The sequence below is a fragment of the Aythya marila genome, assembly GCF_965140915.1.
Source record: "Aythya marila genome assembly, contig: HAP1_HAP1_SCAFFOLD_180, whole genome shotgun sequence".
Taxonomy (NCBI): domain Eukaryota; kingdom Metazoa; phylum Chordata; class Aves; order Anseriformes; family Anatidae; genus Aythya; species Aythya marila.
Genome location: NW_028136597.1, coordinates 274,795 through 293,572, shown reverse-complemented (window position 1 = coordinate 293,572; position 18,778 = coordinate 274,795). Strand labels below are relative to the sequence as shown.

Here is an 18,778-nt window from a genome sequence, read left to right as displayed (position 1 = left end):
GCCTCCTCATCCCCCTCCAGGAGCCTAGGAGATGCCCTCCTGTAGCCTTGAACTTGGTATTGCCCATCCCCACACTGAACTGACCCAGGAAGAGCCCTAATCTGCACTGGAGGGACAGGATCTCTCTTCCCAGAGGCTGGGGTCAGGGCCTGACTGTTGGCGTATTTTTGAAACAGCAAGGAGGCCATGACTTGCTTCAGCTGAGCAAACCAAGCTACCAGGATGACTATGAGGAGTTCCCATGACGATGTTCCCTTACCGCCCAATTGAGGAATTAAAAATATTGTTGCCAGCAGCTGGCTTCGAGGACAAGACCTACGTGACTGCTAATCGCAAGGGGGTTGTTTTCTTGCAGGTGGGGTTGTTTTCTTGCAGTTGTTTGTCTGAGTGCTTTCAACCAATAATCTTGTGTGAGACACTATTCGCCCCTGATAAATTTGCTATAAAAGTCAGGCTATCCGGGTAATAAAGAGAGAGCATGATCTGACCATACTGGTGTCTGTCATGTTTTCAGCCATTCTTTCTGCAACACCTGACTATTGGATTTCATGGGACACATCAAGATTTCCTCAGCATCAGGGCCACCTTTACTTCACCTTTACCTCCCCATCATCACTGCCTGTGTACTTCTGCTCTAATGAGTCCATGGGGAGCTTTTGTCAGTAATGTCAGTGGGACACATTAACATTGCAAGAAACTTTGGAGTTTGCATCAGACGTGGACCACTTGAGAAAATTATTCCATTTCCTCTCAGTGCCTGAGGCTGATGGGCTCTGCCCAAATCCATGGGGCAGGAAGTGTGTGTGTGTGTGGCGAGGGGTGGGGGGCGTGGGGGGGGCGGGAGTATTCAATAAAATGCCTTGGGCTAGGCTGAGCTGGGCTAGCTGAGCTGGGACAGCTCGTGGGATGGAGGGAGGGAACTCCTGGCAAGCAGGCAGCACTGCAGAAACAGAGGTAAGTGTAAGACAAAAACTACATGACAGCAATGCATTTTCTGCAGTCTCTGCTTTTATTTTACAGATCTCATGGTGAGGCAGGGAGTGTTAATGTAGTAAAAGTATTTTTATTAGAGACTAAGGCTCCTCGAGCATTGCTGCAGTTCTGTGAGGCACCTAAGAAAATCCCTAAACTCTCCTCAGCGTGCAGACAGTACCAACATTACCTTTGCTGTTTCTGGGGAGATTATTTGACCTTCTCCTCATGACCTGAAAACAGGGAAATGTCCCTGGCCAATGGACTTCTCAGATCACTCCAGGTTCCCTTCTACTTATTGCTGTAGACCAGTACTGACTGCTGCAGAGCCCACAGCACAGCCCCCTGCTTGTTATGGCACCCTCAGAGCACAAACCAGAGGAAAGACAAGGACCAGCAGAATGCTCTTCCTGAAATTAATGAGGCAGAGAATATTGTGCGGGAGGGTGTTCTATGAAACTTGCAATGCGTTTTGGTCAGCAAAGTCCTTAAATACTGCACTGTCTTTTTTTTTTTCTCTTTGTCACGCTCCCTTGCCCAGAGTAAATGTGTAACAGCAGCTCCATCACTGAGTTCCTCCTGCTGGCTTTCGCAGACACGCGGGAGCTGCAGCTCCTGCACTTCACACTCTTCCTGGGCATCTACCTGGCTGCCCTCCTGGGCAACGGCCTCATCCTCACCGCCGTAACCTGCGACCACCGCCTCCACACCCCCATGTATTTCTTCCTCCTCAACCTTGCCCTCATTGACCTGGGCTCCATCTCCACCACTCTCCCCAAAGCCATGGCTAATTCCCTCTGGGGCACCAGGGCCATTTCCTACTGGGGATGTGCTGCACAGATCTTTCTGCTTCTCTTGTTATTTTCAGCAGAGTTTTCCCTTCTCACCATCATGGCCTACGATCGCTACGTTGCCATCTGCAAGCCCTTGCACTATGGGAGCCTCTTGGGCAGCAGAGCCTGTGCCACCATGGCAGCAGCTGCCTGGGGCAGTGGCTTTCTCAATGCTTTCCTGCACACTGCCAATATATTTTTACTGCCTCTCTGCCATGGCAATGCTGTGGACCAGTTCTTCTGCGAAATCCCTCAGATCCTCAAGCTCTCCGAGTCAGACTTCTACTTAAGGGAAGCTGTTATGGTTGTAGTAACTGCTTTTCTATTGTTGGGGTGCTTTATTTTCATTGTGCTGTCCTATGTGCAGATCTTCAGGGCTGTCCTGAAGATCCCCTCGCAGCAGGGGCAGCACAAAGCCTTCTCCATGTGTCTCCCTCACCTGGCTGTTGTCTCCCTGTTTATCATCACTGTTTTGTTTGCCCACCTGAAGCCCCCCTCCATCTCCTCTCCATCCCTGGACCTGGTGGTGGCAATTCTGTACTCGATTGTGCCTCCAGCAATGAATCCTTTCATCTACAGCATGAGGAACAAAGAGCTTAAGGATGCTGTGTGGAAATTGATGACCAGGTGTATTTAATACATAACAGAGTTCTTTCTTTGTTCTGCAAATCACTCAAAATGTTATGCACGGTATGCCAAGTCTGTCTTATGTTGTTGAGTTGTTACTTTTTGTTTTTCAGTTTTATTCTTACAAAAGCTGTCCACAAAGAAATGCCATTTTTCATTTTGCTTTTCTATTTAAACCAATTAAATTTATTTTTATTTATTTTTATTTATTTATTTATTTATTTAATATACCTCTACTGAAATATTTTCTGTGTCTCCTGGGGTGCCCATGTGCAGAGGTGAAGGGGAAAAAAGCCCTGGCCCAGCAGTACAGCCAAGGAGCACCAGTGCTGGGTCCATGCAGAGCTGCTCCCTCGCCACTGCCACACTCTCCTTTTGAGCCCTGCTGGTGGTGTAAGGCCTGGCTGCTCCTGCAGCTTGGTGCCAGTGCTGCTGTGTGGCCATGCTGGGACCACAGACAGGGACGTGCAGTGGGCACTTGAGTGACACAGCTGGCCTCCAGAACAGCATTTCAGCATGCTCAGACAGGATCTCCTTAGGGCACTGCTTGAATGCAGTGGAATAATGTCTTATTCCAAAGTGCCTGTCAAGAACATGTCCAGGAAATAGACAACAAAGTCTTCCTACTTTGCTAGTTTCTCCATGAGCTCAGTGTGCTGAGATCAGGGTTGCAAGATGGTCTCATAGGGACTGAGGGCTGGGTCAGGACTCTTTTGTTGTTGGTTGAACCTGTCAGGCAGCCAAACCGCACACAGATGTTAGCTTAGTGCCACCATGCGAACTGAAAACGGTAAAATCTAAGAACTTTTAAGTTGTAGTAAAGTCGGTTTAATAAGAAAACAAATAAACAAAACAAAACAAAAGAAGAAAAGAAGAAAAGAAGAAAAAAAAAAAAAGAAAGAGAAAAAAGAGGAAGAAAAAGAGAAAGAGAAAAAGAAAGAGAAAGAGAAAAAGAAAGAGAGAAAGCGATGCACAATGCTTTTGCTTACCAAGTGCAAACTGATGCTCTGCCAGTCCCCTGGCTCTGGCAGCTCACATGTCAAACTCCCCCAGGTTTTATTCCTGAGCACATCTAATGGTCTGGAATATCCCTTTGGCCAGCTGCAATCAACTCTTCTGGTTTTATCTCCTCCCAACTTCTTGTGCACCCCCAGCCTCCTCACTGGCAGACCAGCATGAGAAGCAGAAAAGTCCTTTGCCCCGTGTAAGCACTGTTCTGCAACAACTAAGACGTCAGTGTGTTATTGACACAAATCATAAATCCATTTTTCATCATAAATCCAAACCGATGCCATACCCCCTACAAGGAAGAAAATTTTCTCTACTGTAGCTGAAACCAGGACAAAATCCATTACTTAAGCTGAATAATCTACATCATGCTCAGGTTCCTGTATTGTGTTTATGTGTCAAGGTTTTGGTAGTAGGGGGCCGTAGGGGTGGTGTCTGTAAGCAGAGACCAGCAGCTGCCGCGTGTTAGATAAGGGCCAGTTCCAGATGGCTCCAAAGGGACCTGCCACTGCCCATAGCTAAGCCAGTAAGCAAAGTTTTTTGCACCTCTGTGAGAGCGTATTTAAGAAAGGGGGAAAATAAATAAATAAAACCAGAAACCTGCTTTACAACAGCTGTTGGGAGAGCGAGGAGTGAGAACCAGCCCTGCAGACCCCAAGGCCAGTGCAGCAGGAGGGCAGGAGGTGCTCCAGGCAGGCAGCAGCAGTTCCCCTGCAGCCTGTGGAGAGGCCCCTGGTGGAGCAGGCTGTCCCCCTGCACCCATGGGTTCCACGTGGAGCAGATCTTCACACAGTAACCTGTGGAGGAACCCCCGGTGGAGCAGGTGGATGGGGCCTGCAGGAGGCTGCAGCCCATGGAGAGCCCCCACAGGAGCAGGCCCCGGGCTGGAGCTGCAGCCTGTGGACAGGAGCCCACACAGAAGCAGGGGGTCTGGGGGGAGCTGCCACCAGTGGGGGGCCTGTTCTGGAGCAGTTTGCTGCTGAATGGGCCCTGTGATACGGAGTGGTGTGGGAGCAGTTCTTGAAGAGCTGCTGCCTGTGGGCAGCCCCTGCAGGCTCAGTTCAGGAAGGACGGCATCCCGTGGGAGGGACCACGCTGGAGCAGGGGCAGAGAGTGAGCGTGAAGGAGCAGCAGAGACAAAGCATCAGGGACTGACCGCAGCCCCCGTTCCCCTGCACCGCTAAGGGGAGGAGGTAGAAGAGGGTGGATAGGGGCAAGGTGTTTTTAGTATGTTTTGAGTTTCTCACTGCTCTGGCTTGTTAGTAATAGGCAATAAATTACGTTAATCTCCCTATGCTGAGTCTGTTTTGCCCATGACAATAATAGTTGAGTGACCTCCCTTTCCTTATTTCAACCCTTAAGCCCATTTCATCATATTTATTCCCCTTTTCCCTTTGAGGAGGGGGCATGAGAGGGGTTGTGGTGGAGTTTAGTTGCCCAGCTGGGTAAAAGTACCACAGTCCCACACTTTCCAGTACATCCCAATTAATCACCACCACCTTTCCTGTCCTTTGATATAGCACATGTATGTAACATACTAAGTCTATGGGCCATCCTTCTGAAAGGTCTGTTCAGTTTGTTTAGTTCGTGAGTTTGGGCTCCATCTGTCATAATGGTCTTTCAGGATGGGAGAAAGTGGTGTTGGAGTGTTGCCTGATGGAGCCAGGTCTGGTTCCATCACCATTGCCCTTGCCCAGTTCCATCAAGATTAATTCTTCATTAGTCTGGGTAACTCCTCCTGTAATTCCATTAACACCATAGCGATGACACACAGCATGATATAGCAATTGTCAACATACAGTTCAAATCAGGGGCTGTTCCCTCTGTGAATACAGTCCCTTTGAGGTGCACCGGGGACATCTCCATCTTCCTACATTATTCACCAAGAGCACCCAGGGCCTTGAGTGAAAGCAATCCCATGGATGGCCTGAGCCAGGGATAACACAGACTGTTTACCCGAACATATTTTTTATGTACACTGTATGGACATCATGCCCTTCTAAGAGTCTGATCCTTCTAAGAGCCGCTCCCCGCAGAAAAGGTCACAGCATTACAAGAACTTGTTCAGGAGCAATTGAAAGCAGGGCACATAGTCCCAACCACCAGTCCACGGAACTCGCCCGTGTTCGTAATTAAAAAGAAGAGTGGGAAATTGAGATTACGACTTGACTTAAGAAAAATAAATGAGGTGATGGAAGAAATGTGATCTCTCCAACCAGGTTTGCCTTCTCCCACCATGATTCCACGTAACTGGAATATTATTATTGTTGACCTCAAGGACTGTTTTTTTACCATTCTGCTCCACCCTAAGGATGCACCGCCATTTGGATTTTTGGTACCAAAAATAAACAAAAGCGAACCTATGGATAGATATAACTGGACTGTTCTTCCACAAGGGATGAAGAATTCTCCAACCATATGCCAAACGTACGTTGCTAAAGCCCTAGCCCCTATTAGAAAACAATATCCCAAGACCTGTATTTATCATTACATGGATGATATAGCATCCATGGATGATAGCATCGTCTACAGAATCATTAACCCATGAAATAGTTCAGAGGCTGAGACAAGAACTGCAAACATGGGGGTTGCGGATAGCCCCCGAGAAAATCCAAGTAGAGGCACCGTGGAAATACCTGGGCTGGAAAATCTTACAACAAACCATTCAACCCCAAGCATTACCATAGCACAAGAAGTTAAGACATTGAATGATCTACAGAAGCTCATTGGTAATATTAATTGGATACAAAACTATTGAGGAATTAATAATCAAGTATTATCCCCATTGTTTGATCTCCTGAAAGGTGACAATGATATCAACGCGCCTCAGCAACTGACAAAGGAAGCAAAGACAGCACTGAGTCACATAGAAGGAGAACTCATGAAGCAGCAATGTCACCGATGAGCAGAAGGATTGCCTATTCAACTTTATTTGTGTAACCAGGACCTGCAACCCCTAGCTCTTATAGCGCAATGGGATCCAAATGCCCCCGATCCATTACTCTTGTTGGAATGGGTATTTCTGCCACACCAACCCACAAAGACACTAGTGACAAGAGTGGAGATGTTTGCAGCCTTAATAAAAAGAGGCAGGGAAAGAATTGTGAAAATAGCCGGAATTGAGCCTGAAACCGTTGTAATACCCATTGTGAAGGAATATCTTGATTGGTGCCTGCAAAACAGCCTGGAAATGCAGCTGGATCTCATGGGCTTTACTGGACGAGTGGACATACACCTCCCCTCTCACAAATTGATCACATTTTATAATAATATAAGAATTGAACCAAAGCCACTATATCAATGGCAACCAGTACAAGGCCAAACTGTTTTTACTGATGGGTCAGGAAAGACAGGGAAAGCGGTTGTTACGTGGGAGAAAATTGGACAATGGCAGCACATGATCAATTTGGTACAGGGCTCCCCCCAGATCATAGAACTACATGCTATTATCATGGCCTTTAAAAATTGGTCAAATGAACCACTAAACATTGTGGCGGATTCGCAATATGCTGTAGGAGTAGTACAACGAATAGAAAGGGCACAAATACACCACATTCAGAATGAGATGCTGTTTTTAAAATTTAAAGAGCTCCTATTCCTTGTTGAGCGACGTTTGTACCCGTATTGTGTGATATGTTTGCAGTCATACTGTGCTACCAGGCATTTTCACTGAGGGCAACTCTCGAGCCGATCTTTTAACCAATTTGGCCATACAACCCCCAGTCCCTAATAAACTACTTCAAGCTCGCACCTTGTCGCATTAAGGGGTGTAGCTGATTAACCATTATGGGCCCAGTCGGATTCAGGGTACTGAACTATCACAATCACAGATTTCACCAATAACGCATTAACCGTTAGGGGTCCAGTTGGATTCACCAATAACACATTAACCGTTAGGGGTCCAGTCGGATTCATCAATAATGCATCAACAATTAGGGGCCCAGTCAGCTATTCACCAATAACGCATTAACCATTAGGGGTCTGGCTGGATTCAGAACACTGAACTATCATGGTCACGGATTCACCAATAACGTATAACCACCCTTACCCTAGTTGCACTTAATGAGAGCTATAACAATGCAATCAAGTGTGATTTATTACAGCAACAGATAATCAGGTTCTTTGGATTGCCAGCAATAGTGACTGTCTGCAAAAGCAAGCTAGCATGCATGAAATACACAGGTGTTACAGGTACGCAGCCTAGAAATTAGTGCATTAAAAGAATCAAAGACTCTAGAAAAATTTATAACCAAGTGTTCAAATCTCACCCAAAGGCGTCCAAATGGGGGGGGGGGGGGGGGGGGGGGGGAAGAGAGGCTCAGCCCATCAACTGGTCCCAGGAGTCAGGGGGTCCTAAGGATGTTGTATTCCCTCAGGATGGTATCTCCCCTGACAGTGGTATCTTCCCTAACATCCCCTCCCTCTTAGGACAATTTATATTATTTTCTATCTTTAGGTGGAGCTTGAGTGGCTCTAGTCAAGCATATCTTAGTTATGATTGGTGAAAACTTCTCCCATCTCCGTTTAAAGTAATAGGCTCCGAGAAATTCAGAGTGCGTGCTCAGTGAAGGGTGGTCGCACCTTGGAGGTGGGTAGCTTTTGGGATGGAGATGTGTTTTGGTATTATAATGATATTATAATGAACAAAAGTACACTAGGGTACAGCATTTGTCAAAACATGACAAGTCCTTGTCATGTTTTGTGACGAATTCGAAAGCATGTGTTGTATGAACTTAGGTGATCATTCTCAGTCGATTCACCAACAATTATCCAAACTCAAGGAGCTCACAGACAAGTAAACAACTAGCACGTGAGGGTTGGAATCATGGTTGCAAAGCCTGGGAATAGGGAGATGGTTGAGAGAACTTATAAGAGGAGCATTTGTAGTGCTGATTATGGTAATTGTGATTCTGTTAGTCATACCATGCTTATTTCAATGCTTCCAAAAAATGCTTTTATGCTCAGTGCAATCAGCTTGGCTCATAGAAACACAAAAAGGGGGAATTATGGGAGCTCAGTTTGGAAGCCAGTGACACAGAACTAAAGTAGCTAGCAGAAAAATGCAAGATAAGATACAAGACAAGTAGCACAAGGTCGAAGAAGAAGTAACAATTGAGGAGTTGAGAAAACAACCAGCATGAGCGGTCCACATGACAACAAATCAATGAGTAGAATAAGAGCATGATAGTTGCGTGAATGCTAGTATAGCCACCAGTGAACAAGCTTGCCAAGTAGCATAACTGGCACGTGCAGAGATGATAAGCGTATAAAATGCAAGAATGTATACTCAATAAATGCTTCAGTTGCACACCAGCCTGGAGTTGTGTGATAAATTCCCTTCAGTACAGCATCAGTTGCATGATGTGTAGAGAGGACCCTCCCTTTGAACACCCAACCCAGCATTGGCAGGCAGAGTGCCAGGAGGATCTGTGCTTCAATACCAACCACTTCTGAAGCAGCTCAAAGTCCTTCATATGCTGCCAATTTCTCTTTTTCAATACAAGTATAGAGGGCCTTGGATCCTCTGTATCTGTGTGGTGGTTTTACTCAGGTGGGCAGTTGAACTTCACCACAACCACATTCGCTGAAAAAGGGTTTAATGAGGAAAAAAAAAAAAAAAAAAAAGTAAAAAACAAAACAAAACACTGTGAGGAAGCACAGAGAAAGAGAAAAGAAATTACTCTCTACTTTCCATTGATGAGCGATGTTTGGCCATGTCCCAGGTAGCAGGGCCTCAATACACATAGCAGATCTTTGGGAGGACAGACATCTTCATAACAAGAGCCAACCCCCACACACTCCTTTCCCCCATGCTATTGTTGAGTGTGACATCATATGGTATGGACTATCCCTTTGGTTGCTTTAAGTCAGCTGCCCTGGTAATGTCCTATCCCCATCCTGGTGATGTCCCCACCCCCAGCCTGCTGGCTCTTGAGGGGGCTGTTTGAGTGGGTCCAGAGGAGGGCCACAAGAATGACCAAGGGGTTGGAGCACCTCTCGTACAAAAACAGGCTGAGGGAGCTGGGGTTGTTCAGCCTGGAGAAGAGAGGATTCTGGGGAGACCTTATAGCAGCCTTCCAGTACTTAAAGGAGGCTCTGCAAGAAAGCTGGGAAGGGTCTCTTCATCTGGGAGTGTCGTGTTAGGACAAGGGTAATGGTTCTAAACTTAAAAAGTGTAGGTTTAGATTAAATATTAATAAACAATTTTTCACTATGAGAGTGGTGAGGTCCTAGAACATGTTCAAGGACAGGTTGGAAGGGGTTCTGGGGAACCTGGTCTAGCAGAAGGTGTCCCTGTGATGGCATGGGAGTTGGAATTAGGTGATTTTTAAGGTTTCTTCCAACCTAAATCATTCTATGATTCTATGAAAGACGACTAAAAACCTATCTTTTTCTGTGATATAAGCAATGACACTGCTGGCAATAATAGTCTCTCCCCAGCTGGTGGAGGGAACACAAGAGATTTCTTCATCCTGTTTCCAGGTTCGCTCCACAGGAGCCCAAGGAGCAGCTCCAGGGAGCCAAGATGGTCAGAGAAAGTGATGCCTTGGGCTGGGCCTCTGTTGCTGAGCTGGGCTGGGCTCCTGGGACAGAGATTTGTCAAGAGGGCAGTGCTGTAGAGAGACAGATCTGCCCTTGTTCAGCTCTTCTGCACAGCACAGCAGGGCTGGGGGCACTGCCTGCAGGGCATATGGAGAGGAGAGGGAGGCAGAGAGATGTTAAAGGCAGCCTGGAGTGGGAGGATGAAGATAGCATTCCGGAGGAGAAACACTGCAGCTCTTGAGCCGGTAAGTTCCTGGCTGCAGAGCAATGCTGCAGTGCCTGTAAGGGTCCCACAAAGGCAGCATAGCCCACAGCCCATAAAATGTTTTAGAAGAATACCCATTCCAGAGGCTTTAACTGAAAAAGTGCAAAGGACTGTGAAGCAGGCAGGGGTGCCTAGGGCTGTGGTTCAGGGCAGGGTCCCTGCACCCAGGGGCTGTGTGCTGGGGCAGGACCTCTGCCACCTGCCAGGCTTAGCCAAGGGAGCTGCCAAGGGAGCTGCCCAGGGGCTGCAGGGAGAAGCTGTGGTTGGAAGGAGTCCCCTGGTCGGACAGGGCAGGGTCCTGCTGGTGCCCAGATGCTACTGCCTGTGTCAGGCTGCTCACAGCTCCAAAGCACCCCCAGGTATTTCCCAGGGAACTTTTCCCACGTTCAGTCAAGGCGGGGGCTTGCTGCTTGAGTTTGTGCTTTCCTGAGTCTGTACTTCCACTTTTTTCTGGTTCTCAGCTGGGTGGGAAGAGGAAACAACTGCCAGGTTGCAAAAGGGGCTGAGACTCCCAAAAGAAGCTGAGACTCTGAGACTTATGAGGAATCTCAGCAATGGTCCCCACCACCTGTCACCTGACAGACAGCTCCACAATCACCTTTCGACTTATCAGGGCTTTTGTGACCTGCTCTTTAGTTCCTGCACACATACAGAGGCTGCAGGGCAGAGCAGGATGCACAGCAGCAAGGATGTGAGCACAGACAGGAAGAAGATCTGGGGACAGCGAAACATTTCCTGGCAGGGGCAGTTGAAGGCAGCAGAGATATGGGCAGTGAGTGAGAGGGAGCTGCCATGGAAAAAAAATGGGTAGCAGGTGAGGTATAGGCACCCCAGGCCATCACTTGCAGTGCAGGTTCCTTCGTTAAGTATCCCCATTCATAACTCCCCTCCCACCCAGCAGAGCCCCTGCCCTCATAGCTGTGGCATTCAGAGCCTGAGCCAGCCACTTCCTTGCCCACTAAACCAGCAGAGGAGGCAAAGTGCATCTCTCCTGCCAGGTGCCCATTTCCTGTTGCACAGCACAGGGCTGAGGGTGACTGCCCTGCACTGTCACTTCTTGAGAGGTGGTTTGCACAACTGGGGGAGGGAAAGGCTTTCCTGAATGCCCAGCTGACTCTGCTGGCCTTTTGCTGCTGCTATTCTAGGTACTTCTGTCGGGTTATATGGGAAGGGGGGGCTTCAGCTGCAAGCTCACGCACTTACTTCAGGGGTACTCCCATGCAGATACCTCCTTGGGAATGAGGTGCCCCAGCTTTCGTCTAACCTGTGGGGCTCTGGGCAATGCTGTCTGTCAGGCTGGAGAATGAGCTTAACACTCCCATAGCAAGATGCCATCATTTGGACACTGAGGGTATCCTTCTGAGCTGTGAGATGCCCTCCAGAATACACCTATAACTCTCAGCATCTTTGTGTTATCTGATAAACCCATGGAGAAGCATAGAGATGCTATAAGCAGTGAAATGTTGTTCAGATGCTTAAATGAAACGTGATTGAAAAAGGCTGAGATGTTTAGTGATCTGCTGTGGATCCCTTTTCTCCCAGCAGTGTCTCCTTTCTTTTGGGGTAACAGATGAGTGTCATCACACTTCGTCTCACAAATATGAACCTCAGGGCAGCTGACAATGAGCTACAGGGACAGAGCAGCTCCCTCACTGTACACTGAGCCACAGGCAATCCTTCTGCCTCTCAGGGCTCACTCTCTTCTCCCTGAGAGCAGCAGAAATGCTGAGGGTTTAGACATGGAAGTACAGTCCCCTGGTGAGATAGGGGTAACATTTAAAAAATAAAATAAAATAAAATAAACACTATTCACACAAACTGCCTGTTTCCATCCCCATTCCCTAGCACTTGGAGTGCAGAAGTAAATGAGCATGTCTGTGTTAGGGATGGCTTCATCTGACAAATGTGAACATCAGGACTGACACCTTCCCCCAAAGTTTCCATCAACCCACTGCTGCAGAGCAGGGCTGACTCCTTTGGACTCAGAGGGCAGAAGACCTGCTCCTCATGGCACACAAGAGCAGCAAAAACCAGAGCTCTAGACACAGAGGTGAAGGAAGGACACACAGAAAATTAAAAGGGGGTGTTCATAGCTAGTGGAGACTTTTTGAGAAATTAATTTACTTGAAGTCTATTCTAAAATTGTCACGTTTTTTTCCTCCCTGCACAGGTACTTTGCCCATAGGTGGCAAATGTCAAACAGCAGCTCCATCACTGAGTTCCTCCTGCTGGCTTTCGCAGACACGCGAGAGCTGCAGCTCCTGCACTTCTGCCTCTTCCTGGGCATCTACCTGGCTGCCCTCCTGGGCAACGGCCTCATCCTCACCGCCGTAACCTGTGACCACCGCCTCCACACCCCCATGTACTTCTTCCTCCTCAACCTTGCCCTCCTTGACCTGGGCTGCATCTCCACCACTGTTCCCAAAGCCATGGCCAACTCCCTGAGGGACACCAGGGCCATTGCCTACGCAGGATGCACTGCCCAGGTCTTTCTGTTTGTCTCTTTTATGTCAGCAGAGTATTCAGTCCTCACCATCATGGCCTACGACCGCTACGTGGCCATTTGCCAGCCCCTGCACTATGGGACCCTCCTGAGCAGCAGAGCCTGTGCCACCATGGCAGCAGCTGCCTGGGGCAGTGGGGTTCTCACTGCCATCCTGCTCACTGCCAGTACGTTTTCATTAGCGCTCTGCCATGGCAATGCTGTGAACCAGTTCTTCTGTGAAGTTCCCCAGATCCTCAAGCTCTCCTGCTCTGAATCAGACTACCTCCGGGAAGTTGGGCTCATCACATTTAGCTTCTGTTTAGGTATTGGATGTTTTATATTCATTGTGCTGTCCTATGCTCAGATCTTCAGGGCTGTGCTGAGGATCCCCTCTCAGCAGGGACGGCACAAAGCCTTTTCCACATGCTTCCCTCACTGGGCCGTGGTCTCTCTGACTGTCGGCACTGCCATATTTTCCTACCTGAAGCCTTCCTCCATTTCCTGCCCAGCTCTGGATCTGGTGGTGGCAGTTCTTTACTCAGTGGTGCCCCCAACACTGAACCCCCTCATTTACAGCATGAGGAACCAGGAGCTCAAGGATGCACTGAAAAAGTTGGTTCAGTCTTCCAGTAGCTATTAGCTGCCAATATCTCTTCATAACCCATTTCCAATTTATCCCTGACTATGCCTCTATGTCTTTCTCCCTCCACCGCCACTGCTGAACCATCTCAGCTCACCAAACCCAGAGCTGCTGGGGTCAGGCACAGACCTGCAGAGGAGGGACTGGTGGAGCTGATGCACCTCTCTTCTTCCCCAGTGTGTTTTGGATCTCTGCTCACCCCGTGGTGGTGGGACAGGGGGAGACACCAGCCAGTCAGCAGCTGTGCACAGGTGGGCACAGCTGGAGATTGTGCCTCTGCTGCTCACTTGGCAAAAACACCCGCAACCAGACCAGGGTATGCAACGCAGCCTTCCACTGCAGGGCGCCCAGTCCCTGGAAATGTTGAGCCCAAATTCAGAGAACTAAGGTGTAAACATGATGTAGGGAGGGTGGATCTTCAGAATACAGGACTGCAGGCACCTATGGGCCTTGTAAACACTGAATTGCGGACTCAAGCCTCCCTTAGTGGTGAATGGCAGAAAGAACCCAGGGCTCATCCCCACCAACCTCTTCTCCACCAACCCATCCCTCGCACAGGTGGAATATTTCTCCTTTAGTGTGGCACCTTCAGCAGTTTGCCTCCTTCTCCTCAGGGAGATGAGCCACAGGCCAGGGTGTGTGTGAAGGAGCAGCAAACCTGAGCACAAAAAGCTAAGTTCATGCTATTTGCCAGCCTGAACAGTCCAGCCCCTGTGGGTTGGGTCTGTTCTCTGCAGAGAAGGACTGTCACCAAGCCCCAGATCTGTGGTTGATCCTGCAGCTCTGAGGAAAATACCAAAGGCATCATGAAGCTGTAAACATCAGGACCTGTGATGGTTAGATGACCCACAGTGTGTAAAGATCATGTCAGTGAGTTTGCAGGATACTGTAATACGCAAGGACATGGAAATTTTGTTGCTCTGGTTCTGTGAATTTCCTAATAACAAGTTACTACAAACTGCTAGCAGTAAAGCAACTATTACATATTACAAGTTACTACAACATTACCACCAGTAAAGTAAGTCTCTACTTATGATCATTTATCTATATGTGAAACAGTATGGATTCTTTAAGGCGCTACCAGTAAAACACTCATGAAACTACCACTCCCAAAATATCCTTCCTCTGCATGCTCACGCCACACAACAAAACCCAGGGACCCACAGCAAGACTTTGTGAACGATCAAGAAGTACCCCTGAAGGTCCTCGGTGCTGGGGGTCAGCCAGACTGTGCCCGCCATGCAGGGAACGCAGGGGAAGGGAGCTGGGGAGCAGCACAGCAGGAGCAGACAGGAGGGCTGTGAGCGCGCCACTGACCCTGCACAGCGCTCAGCCGAGAACCCCCCTGTTCAAAGTGGCTGTGCCACAGCCACACACAGGCCCGGGCCCTTCCTGATCCTGGGCGGAGCCCAGGCTCCCCACAGCCAGCCCTCCTCACAGGCAGGTCCTGACACTGCCTGGATGGCCGATTTTGGCCAGGGTGCCCCATGCCAACGCTCCCACGGCTCAGCTCTCCTCTAGGGGCACACGGAGATGTACCCAGCTCTTTGCAGTCAGGGCTGGGATTGCCACATGCTGGCATGAGGGACTGCAACCAGAGGGGAGACCCGAGGCGCTGCCAGCACCATTTGCAAAACCTCACTTGAGGGTGGCCCTCTCCTCCCGTGGGGCTCCTTTGCGGAGCAGCATGACAGTAGGCTGTGGGAGAGAGTGCTGAGAGCTCGGCTCACGCTCCGGAGTCCCCTCTGGGGCTGTTGAAGCTCTGTCTTCTCGGGGACACCCAAGCCTCACCTTGTGTCCTTTCCATGTACAGGCCTCAGCTTCGTTCTCCCTCAGATTTGTCTGGGGCCAGAAGCCAAAGGAGAGAAGGCTCTTAGTTAAGGATTAATGGGTGCACAGTTAATGGTTGGACCTAATGATCTCAGAGGTCTTCTCCAACCTAAGTGATTCCATGATTCTATCATGCTCTGAAAGCTTTTGCTTCAAAGTGAACATGTGCAAGGGCGGTCTTCTCGGAGATGCCCATTTGGGTACCGTTTCAGCTCCTTCCAGATGTTTGCTGTGAATCGGCCGTAGCTCAGAATGTAAAAATGAAACAGGAAATTGCAAAGTTGAAATGAGGTGAAAAATGAAAGGAAGGACCCTTCTACAGTTTCTGCTGCAGCAACTAAATCTCTGTACTCAAGCCTGGCACCGAGGCTGCACCACCAGTCCCAGCCCTGAATGTTGATCCTCTGGTGATGCCAACCACCTCACCTCACACCCTGTGTGCTGCAGGGTTGCTGCAGAGGGTCTGGGAGCTGGGCAGGAGCCCGAAGAAGATACAAATGTCCATGGTGATGCTCAGAGGATCTGTGAATATGAGTGTGCGAATCTAGAGAGTGTGTGTTCTCCATTCCCAAGGGCAGGGCAGCCATTCCACTGATGGGCTCTCAGTGTCCAGATCAGCTTTGCCATTTTATTTATTTATTTATTTATTTATTTATTTATTTTCTGGGCAGGGAGGAGGGCCTGCAGCCTTGGAAGACCAACAGCGTTGGGTTTTGAACATCAGCTGAAGTCCCAGTTCCCTTAGCCCAGCTAGTATAGTGGTAAGCAAATGAGCAGCAAGGACTCAAAGGGTTCCATGGAGTAATATGACAATGGCAAAGAAAGCCAGGACAGGGAGAGACAATCAAGCATTGGGAATTTCTATTATTTCTTAGGTTGCGGAGCAATGAATTCGTGACCCCATCCCCACAGCCTTAATGGCAGAAGTTGTGATGGCTTGGAAAGGAGACCAGGGTTTGCTCCAGGGATGGTGTTCGGATTGCAGGGGATGACAGGGAGGTGCCTCAGTCCCAATACCCCAGCATTTCTGGGAGCTGCTCCTTCCCACTGCCTGGAGCCGCCCCTGCTGGGAGCTGTGTCTCTGTGCCCACGTTTGCTCCCTTTATGTCCTCCCAGACCCCATCCCACCCTCTGTGTGCTCAGCTGTGCCCTGCAGACACCCTTAGGAGCAGGGCACAGCGCAGGAACACTGCTGTTTATGCAGGGGTTATGCAGCAGGTGAGAGCAACCCTGCTAAACCTGGAAAGTTGTTATAGGTTCTCTAAGGCTTGGGTGTCTTCTTGGGATACTTCCAGATTTTTTTCACCTCTCCGTGGAAGAGGTCTGGAGTTTCAGTACCTTGTTCGGAATTGAGAGTTCCCATCTCAAAATTCTTCCCTCACCAGCCAGCAGTAGAAAACAAAAAGCGCTCTCTCCTTGCCTTTCAGGTACACGGTGCCTCAATCTTCTTCAAAAATGCACTCATAAATGTTCTGAGGGTGGTGATGTGGAGCTGTGAGTAGCCTGTGCCGTGCAGCACCCTCTGGACAGCAGAAGGACCCTGCGGTGACCCTACACTGGCTGTACTCTTCAGGCTGGGAAGCTGACCTAGCCAGGTGGGTACCACTACTGCTCACAGAGCCCACCAGGGCTCTCTGGAGGTGAAAAGTGCTTGGAGGGACTTTGGAGCCTTACCAAAGGCATTAGATATTCCAGACATGCCTCGCGATCCAGGCAGCGATACACCAATGAGAGTGATGTGAATCCCTCTCCAGCCTCCCATCCCTCTGCTGGGTCCCCACTTGCCTGTGGATACCTGGATCAAGTGATTTTCCTAGAAGTGAGCACACCTGGAGTGGTCTCTCACTTCGTGGAGAGCCATTCACTGCCCACCTGAGGCACATGTCCCCTGCAGATTCCCTCTCTTCCCATAGTGTCCTCCTGATGGACAGGTGTCTTCCATGCCATTTGGGGAAACCCTGGATATGTCCCCCAGTGGCACTCACCATCTCCACTGCCACTAGTCAACATCACATCAATCCTAAATCCAAAGCTGTGTCTAGCAGGTCATGACGAGACAATGAGTTTTGTGTTCCCAAATAGAAGGATAAAAAGGCTCTTTTGGGGTCTTACTAGTTTTGGCACCACCTTTGGAAGAAGAACCCAGATCAATGCACACAAGGGAGCCCATTTTACTACAGAGATGGGACAAAAAGTCAGGTCTGAGCCCATGTTAGACAGACTTTTCCATGGCTTCCAGGTGCAAAGGAGCAGGTCCATTCCTCGGATGTAGTGAGACAAATCCAATCATTTATGTGGGAAAATGATAAGGAGAAATAAAACAGTAATACAGTGAATAAATGAAGCTCTGGCACAGTGTGGCATTTGCAGGGAACAATTGCTGGGGACAGATGGGCAGCTTTAGCTCTTACAAAAACGTCTATGGCATCACTTGCCTAATGCCATCCCTGATCTCTTGGTTCCTTATGCTGTAGACGAGAGGGTTCAGTGCTGGAGGCACCACCAAGTACAAAAATGACGCCACCAGATCCTGGGATGGGCAGGAGGTGGAGGGGGGGCTTTGGGTTTGCAAACACAATGCTACTGATAAAGAGGGAGACAACAACCGGGTGAGGGAGGCACGTGGAAAAGGCTTTGTGCCGTCCCTGCTGCGAGGGGATCCTCAGCACGGCCCTGAAGATCTGCACATAGGACAGCGCAATGAAAAGAAAACATGCCAAAGCAAAAGAGGCACTAACCACAACAAGCTTGACTTCTCTGAGGGCATGTGTCAGGAGAGAGGCACCTCTGCTGTGCTGGAGCTGGGGCTGCTCCTGCCCTGGAAGCCCCAGCTGTGAGAGCAGAGGCTTTTCTGGCTGGGAGAGGAGAGCAGGGGGCTTGCTCTGAGCAAGGCGGCTGCACTGCAGGAGGTGGGTGACAGGCAGCAGCTACAATCCCCCCTTCCCAGCAGTTCTGACACTAGTTCCTTCCCACTGCCCACCCATGCTGCTGCCTGGCGCTGTCCCTGCCAGGATCTGTTTCCCTGCCACCATCTTAGCTCCCTGTCCAAGCTCCCAGACCCCATCCTACGTGCTGCATGTTCAGCTCTGCCCTGCAGGTACCTCCCCGGGACAGGGCGCTGCACAGGGCCGGCGTCATGCTTGCAGGCACTAAACAGCAGGTCAGATGAGCCCTGATGAAACTGGGAAGGTGATGCTGGTGTTATTTCCAGGTTGGTGAGGGGTGAAGGCTTCTCCCAATATTCTTTGTTGTCTTCAGGATGGTGGTGTAGGAGCCTCAGCCCCTTTTCTAAACCTCTCAGCTCTATTTCGGTTCCCATCAAGACAAACAAGTGAAAACTGAAAGTGCAGCTACAAGGGAAGCAGAGTCAAGCAGGAAAGGCTGCCTCGATCATACTTATGAAAAGTCCTCTTGAAAACATGCTGAGGGTGAGCTGAAGCTCCGAGTAGATCCATAATCTCTGGGAAGTGCAAATTTAGGGCATCTGTCTGTACACTGCATCCCTATTGCCCTGCAGCAGGAGACTTACCATGTGAGTGGGTGTCAAGGTTCCTCCCACAATGAGCTCTAAATTG

The 18,778-nt window shown here is 49.3% G+C and overlaps 2 protein-coding genes across 2 annotated transcripts; both read left to right on the top strand.

Moving 5' to 3' along the window:
• Positions 1-1,518: 1,518 nt before the first annotated feature.
• Positions 1,519-2,554, top strand: LOC309891728 (olfactory receptor 14I1-like; the record flags this gene model as incomplete). Its single annotated transcript, XM_082786060.1, has 2 exons — positions 1,519-1,812; positions 2,173-2,554. The coding sequence occupies 2 exons, from the start codon at positions 1,519-1,521 to the stop codon at positions 2,440-2,442; spliced, it is 564 nt and encodes a 187-aa protein (XP_082642186.1). The 3' UTR covers positions 2,443-2,554.
• Positions 2,555-12,440: 9,886 nt separating this feature from the next.
• LOC309891725 (olfactory receptor 14A16-like) lies at positions 12,441-13,373 on the top strand (the record flags this gene model as incomplete). The annotated part of the gene is made up of 1 exon (XM_082786058.1): positions 12,441-13,373. The coding sequence occupies one exon, from the start codon at positions 12,441-12,443 to the stop codon at positions 13,371-13,373; it is 933 nt and encodes a 310-aa protein (XP_082642184.1).
• Positions 13,374-18,778: the final 5,405 nt, after the last annotated feature.